The 6738-nt window shown below is 45.6% G+C and overlaps 1 protein-coding gene across 5 annotated transcripts in view; it reads left to right on the top strand.

The window, feature by feature from the left end:
* The window catches only part of PRUNE1 (prune exopolyphosphatase 1), a 32664-nt gene extending 30391 nt beyond the window's left edge, over positions 1–2273 (top strand). For all 5 annotated transcript variants that reach the window (XM_012811793.2, XM_003800391.3, XM_023519439.1 and 2 more), the window contains one exon: positions 1706–2273. In XM_012811793.2, coding sequence (XP_012667247.1) covers positions 1706–2134 — 429 coding nt within the window. In that variant the 3' untranslated portion in view covers positions 2135–2273. The remainder of the gene's footprint in view (positions 1–1705) is intronic.
* The last annotated feature ends 4465 nt before the right edge of the window (positions 2274–6738 follow it).

The raw sequence follows: 6738 nt of genomic DNA, 5'->3' as shown, positions 1-6738 counted from the left end.
AAAGAAAAGAAAAGAGTGCTTTGGTCTTGGCGCCTGTGGCTCAGCGGCTAGGGTGCCAGCCACATACACCGGAGCTGGTGGGTTCAAACCCAGCCTGGGCAACTATAACCAAAAAAAAAAAAAAAAAAAATTTACACAGGCGTTGTGGTGGGTGCCTATAGTCCCCAGATACTTAGGAGGCTGAGGCAAGAGAATCAATGAAGCCTAAGAGTTTGAGGTTACTATGAACTGTGATGCCACAGGAGAATCACTGAAGCCTAAGAGTTTGAGGTTACTATGAGCTATGATGCCGCAGCACTCTACCCAGGGCAACAGCTTGAGACTTTGTCTCAAAAAAAGAAAAGAAAAGGGTGCTGCGGCCTCTTCTGCCTTCCTGAGTACCATCCCCCTGTCCTCTTCTGAAGCTGTGTGGATATCTGGTGACCCTGTCATTGCCCAGGACACCTCTGTGCTGGGAAGTAGGCATCCTTTCACAGCCTGCCTCACCATCTTCTCTATTCCTCCTGTGTCAGGGGTAATATGATATATTGATTTGGATTATTGGCTCTGATGACAATGTTTGAATGCGTTTGAATGTCAGTTTTGCTTCATGCAAATTGTGACCTTAGTCAAGTTAATCTATCTAAGCCTCAGTTTGCCCACATGTAAGAGGGTAACAGTAATACCAGTCTCATAAGGTGAATGTGAATTAAATGAGATAATATTTAGCTTGGCGCCTGTTTCTTAGTGGTTAGGGTGCCAGCCACATACACCGAGGCTCGCGGGTTCAAACCTGGCCCAGGCCTGCCAAACAACAACGACAACTGCAACAAAAAATAGCCGGGTGTTGTGGCAGGCACCATAGCCCCAGCTACTTGGGAGGCTGAGGCAAGAGAATCGCTTAAGCCTAAGAGTTTAAGATTGCTGTGAACTGTGATGCCACAGCACTCTACCCAGGGTGACACAGTGAGACTCTGTCTAAAAAAAAGGGCGGCACCTGTGGCTCAGTGAGTAGGGCACCGGCCCCATATACTGAGGGTGGTGGGTTCAAACCCAGCCCCAGCCAAACTGCAACAAAAAAATAGCCAGGTGTTGTGGAGGGCGCGTATAGTCCCAGCTACTCAGGAGGCTGAGGCAAGAGAATCACCTAAGCCTAAGGCCTGGAGGTTGCTGTGAGCTCTGACACCACAGCACTCTACTGAGGGTGATAAAGTGAGACTCTGTCTCTTAAAAAAAAAAAAAAGAGAGAGAGATAATATTTGTATGTGGCCAGACTTGGCACCATGTTTGGCGTGCCTCCCACCCCATCTTGCTCCATTCTTCTTCTGACCTCCAAATAGAGGCTAGTTCCATCTCAGCTAAGGACAGAGTTCAAGTTCTTGAGCACGTGTGCATACCTGGAAGCAACACTATATTAGATGCTGGGAGTCCTGAGTCTTGGTTCCGGTTCAGCCATCATCTGTGTGTTTTTGCTCAAGATTCTTAATCTCTCTGAATTATAATTTCCTTATTAATACAATGAAATAAACGATTCAAAATATTTCTCCTGTTTCTAAAATACTATGTATATTAGTAATGTTCCTTTTTCATAAGCAATAAAACTGAACTCTGGATAACTTAATTTTAAAGAGTTTTCTCCTCTATAAAGGAAGCCTCTCACTTAGAAGCCTCAGCTCTTTGCTACACCAAGTTATATATCATTTCCGCATTATTGTTTCCTCTTTAGATCTGTGAAGTCCTGGAACACTCCCTCTCTCCATCTCTGAAGCTGACTCCTGCTTCAAGCACCCACCCTAACCTCCAAGCCTATCTTCAAGGCAACACCCAGGTCTCTCGAAAAAAACTTCTGCCTCTGCTCCAGGAAGCCCTGTCAGTATATTTTGACTCCACAAAGACCTCTTCAGGGCAGCCTGAGACAGTGGTTGTGTCCCGGGAGCAGATGGACAAGGAATTTGACAGGGCAAATAACTCCTTGATTCCTGGACTCAGTCAAGATGAGGAGGACCCACCACTACCCCCCACACCCATGAACAGCTTGGTGGATGAGTGCCCTCTGGATCAAGGACTGCCTAAACTCTCTGCAGAGGCTGTCTTTGAGAAGTGCAATCAAATTTCCCTGTCACAGTCTGTCACTGCCTCCCTGGCAAAGAAGTGACTGTGGGGAGGGGAGGGGATGATGGGTGAGGTTACATGACCTACCCTCAAATGCATGTTTTGAGATGTGTGGAGATTCACCAATTCTGTCTTCATTGCTCCAGAATCTGTAACCTGTTCTTGTAAGCTGGGAAGAGAAAGAAGTGATAGAAAGCAGCTGCTGTAAGAATGGCTTTCTACCTTTTTCCCCAAGACAGATGCTATTACTTACATCTGTACTGACTTCTCTCTATTTCATTTGCTAGGGGCACAATATGATACACCTACACTCCCAGCAGAGGGGGACAAAAAGAATGTAGACCCCAAAAGTAAGGACATTGAACAGAACCAGTATCTGTCATGAAACTAAACCTTTATTGATTGTCCCCATGTAGTCACTTATTTAAGTATTTATTGAATACCTGCTTCAAGTGAGGTAGAAAAGAGAATGTGCTTTGGAAATTCTTATTCCAATTTTTAGCCTCTAGCAGATTCCCAGCTCCATGACTGTTCTTAGTGCCACTGGTTAGGTGATATATTTGATTCATGGAAGAATTTCTATTCTGAGCTTTTTGTGACTATTTTAGGTCCTGTTTGGGAGCAGATTAGAAGCCATTGTCTTCTATCCTGATCAATGGCCTGGCTCTCTGTTCCTTTAGACCCCTCTGTCCCAGAAACAGGAACCTTAAAGAGACCCTGAAGACCCCTGATTCTTTTTTTTCTTTTTTGTTTTTACAATTTTTTTGGCCGGGGCTGGGTTTGAACCTACCAACTCTGGCATATGGGGCCGGCGCCCTACTCCTTTGAACCACAGGTGCCGCCCTTTTTTTTTTTTTTTTTTGCAGTTTTGGCCAGGGCCGGGTTTAAACCCACCACCTCCGGTATATGGGCCAGGTGCTCTACTCCTTTGAGCCACAGGCGCCGCCCAAGACCCCTGAATTTTTTTTTTTTTTTTTTAAATAAGAATCTCACTTTTTTCACCCTCTGGAGAATGCTGTGGCATCATAGCTCACAGTAACTCTCAACTCTGGGGCTCAAGTGATTTTCTTGCTTCAGCCTCCCAAGGAGATGGGACTGTAGGCACTCGCCTCAGCACCCTGTTATTTTTTTTGTTTTTTTCAGAGATGGGGTCTTGCTCTTGCTGAGGCTGGTCTTGAACCTGTGAGCTCAGGGCAATTCACCTGCCTCGGCCTCCCAGAGTACTAGGATTACAGGCGTGTGCCACTGCACCCAACCAAGACCCCTGATTCTTAAGACTTCAGGTGGCACCTTAAGACCTCATAGGTGCTCTTCCGAAAGATGGCAGAACTGGAAAGAGTCTTGGGTCTGTCCCTTGCCTTAGCAGGTCTATCAGTTCCTTTTTTGAGACAGTCTCACTATGTCACCCTAGTAGAGTGCTATCACATCACAGCTCACAGTAACCTCAAACTCTTGGGCTAAAGCAATTCTCTTGCCTCAGCCTCCTAAGTAGCGGGACTACAGGCGCCCTCCACAAGCCTGGCTACTTTGTTGTTGTCATTGTTTTTAGCAAGCCTGGGCTGGGTTCAAACCCACTAGCCCTGGTATATGTGGCTGGTGCCCTAACCACTGGGCTACGGACGCTGAGCCTCAAGTGATTGTCTTGCCTCAGCCTCCCAAGTAGCTAAGACTATAGCCACCAGCCACAGTGCCCAGATATTTTTAAAGACAAGGTCTCGCTCTTGTTCAGACTCGTCTTAAACCTGTGAGCTCAGGCAGTCCACCTCCCTCGAGTGCTAGGATTACAGGTGTGAGCTACCCTGCCCAGCCAGGTCTATCAATTTCTTGTCCATTGCTTTCTCTTCTTGATCATATTAAAAAACAGATCTAATACTGCTACAAATGGTTTTTTTGGCAAGGCACATCAGTACTCTAGGTCTCACTTCACCTATCTGTAAAACCGGGTTTACGCTTACCCTGGAATTCTGTGATTTTCCTCTTGCTGCCATTCTTTCTCTTCTCTGCTTCTCTGTATTTTTCTTCTGTTTTCCCTGGGAATGTTCAGGGTGGCTGGATTGTCTGTATTTATGTGTGATTGTACCCAGGGACTCAGTCTCATGTAGCATGTGTAGGAGTGTGATTAGAGGAGTGTGATTCGCACTGTAGTGGCCCAGCAGAGAGCTCCCTCCCACTGACTTGTTCTGCATGTAGAGTCTCCTTTTTTTCTTCAGATAAACCCATTCCTCTTTTCTTACCCCACAGCTTGATTTCCATGTAAGTTGCTGACAATTTCACTAGTGGGGTATGTGGTGGCTTTGGCATGCCACTTTCCAGTATGAGGGAGACAGTCTGACTTCACTTTGAGGATATGTCTCTAGCCATTTGGAAGGTGAAAATAGTGAAATAGTGATGTGATTGCTGAACCAAAGGAATTTGTTTTGTAACTTGGGTACTTTATTTTGCATTTTGTTAAAGTATTAAATACTTTTTCTGTTTGGGAATCCTGCTGTCTCTCTTTTTTTTTTTTTTTTGAGACAGAGCCTCAAGCTGTCCCCCTGGGTAGAGTGCCATGGCATCACAGCTCACAGCAACCTCCAACTCCTAGGTTCAAGCAAGTCTCCTGCCTCCGCCTCCCAAGTAGCTGGGACCACAGGCGCCCACCACAACACCCGGCTATTTTTTGGTTGCAGCAGTCATTGTTGTTTGGCGGGCCCAGGCTGGATTCAAACCCGCCACCCTAGGTGTATATGGCTGGCGCCCTAGCCACAGGAGTGGCTGTCTCTTTTTGACAACAACAGAGTCTTCCCAAAGTCACCTCTAAAGTTGCCATAGATAGAAAAATGGGAAATTGTAGCTAAATGTACCTTTATTTACAAAATATTCATTACAAATTTTTTTTTTTTTTTAGAGACAGGGTCTCACTTTGTCACCCTCAGTAGAGTGCTATAGCATCACAGCTCACAGCAACCTCCAGTTCTTGGGCTTAGGCGATTCTCTTGCCTCAGCCTCCCAAGGAGCTGGGACTACGGTCACCCACCACAATGCCCGGCTATTTTTTTTGCAGTTTGGCTGGTGCTGGATTTGAACCCGCCACCCTTCTCACTGAGTCACAGGGGCCACCCTCATTACAAAATTTTACAAAATATTCTCTGTGTTAGCTACCTTCTTGTATAATCAAGCCTTTTTAGCCTCCTAAAGATTCATCTCCCTTCTTCCTGTGCTACCTAATGTCTTCCTCCTCTCAACTATTTTTGGGAATAGAAGCAACAGGCTTGTATCTCCCCTCATCTTCAGCCTTTCCTCTAGTTTATTTCTTCTTCCAGAACATCTGTCTCCCCAGTTTTGCTTATGTTGAAAAGTAGGCCCAAAATAATCTTACAACCAAAATGTTTTCCACTATTTTTTTTTTTAAAGAGATCAGCTTTTCAGAGGGTTATAAGGAATCTAGAAAGGGGAATGAATTCCCTTCCTAGGCTCACCCAAAACTAGCCACCCTAGAAAATGCACTCTCCTCCATACCCTTATAGGGAGGCAGGGTTTTTCTTTTGGGCAAACCTGCTCCTCGGGAGGGGAGGTGGCAAAACCTGTTTGAAGATGAGGTTACCTCCCTTCCACACCTCTCTCCTGGGAGGCACAAGCAAAAACAGCTGAGACCGAAAAAGGGTAAAGGAGTGTTGGGGGCTGGGATACCCAGCTTCCCAACAACTCTTAAGTGTTTAAGGAAGACAGGAAGGAAGACTTGTGAAGATGGGGACAGTGCAAGAGGCAAGAAAAAAGACTTTAAATCTTGGGTAAGTAAGAGCTTGGCTCACTTGATTGGAAATGGAGAGAATAGGCTTGAGGTACTTCCCACTATTCAGCTCTTACCAGGTCAAATCTCAGGGGTTCGTCAAGCAGAAAATACTGTAAGAGAATCCACTTGTAGGGAAAGGATGGAGTGGCTGTTAAGTAGAAAATATCAGTATGGTATGGAACTGAGGCATGGCATTCCAGGATAGTTCCTGGTTTACAAGTAAAGGAAGTTTCTGTTTTGTATCTGGTAAATATGCCCACATTCTTTATTTTCTAACCCTCATCCCCCAGGCTGGCCATTGGAAAAAGCTGACCCAGAATTGAGTTCAGATTCAGGTTCTTCCCAGCAGATGGTTCTCGCCTTCTTTCCCTACCCCCCACCTATGCCATGTTCTCTCCTAGCCACTCCTCAGCATGGTGGAGGACAGGCAGGCCTGATGAGGGGTCATCTTTCCCAATTTTGCCCGGTGATAGTTGGGTGGGTCTGCCTGAGTGGTTCCAGCCAATTATAATGTTTGACATCTCTCAGCCTGACTTCTAGGTGGAGCAATGGCCATAGAGGCAAATATGATTAGCTGTACATTTCGTTGCTCCTCTGCTCCTAAGTCCAAACTAGGTAATCTGCTTCTAGCAAGTAGCAAAGGAGGGAGAAACATCTGTATAGGAGATCTGAATTCCTTTTAAAGCCTGCACTCTGCTCTGTACCTTAATTATTGTTCTTCACTCCAATGTTTCCATTATTCTTTTTTTTTTTTTTAAAGATGTAGAATTTTTATTTATTTTTTTGTTGTTGCAGTTTGGCCGGGGCTGGGTTTGAACTCACCACCCTCGGTATATGGGGCTGACACCCTACTCACTGAGCCACAGGCACCACCC

Source organism: Otolemur garnettii, unplaced genomic scaffold (genome assembly GCF_000181295.1).
Source record: "Otolemur garnettii isolate 467f Iridium unplaced genomic scaffold, OtoGar3 scaffold00174, whole genome shotgun sequence".
Taxonomy (NCBI): domain Eukaryota; kingdom Metazoa; phylum Chordata; class Mammalia; order Primates; family Galagidae; genus Otolemur; species Otolemur garnettii.
This window is presented reverse-complemented; position numbering and strand designations above follow the sequence as displayed.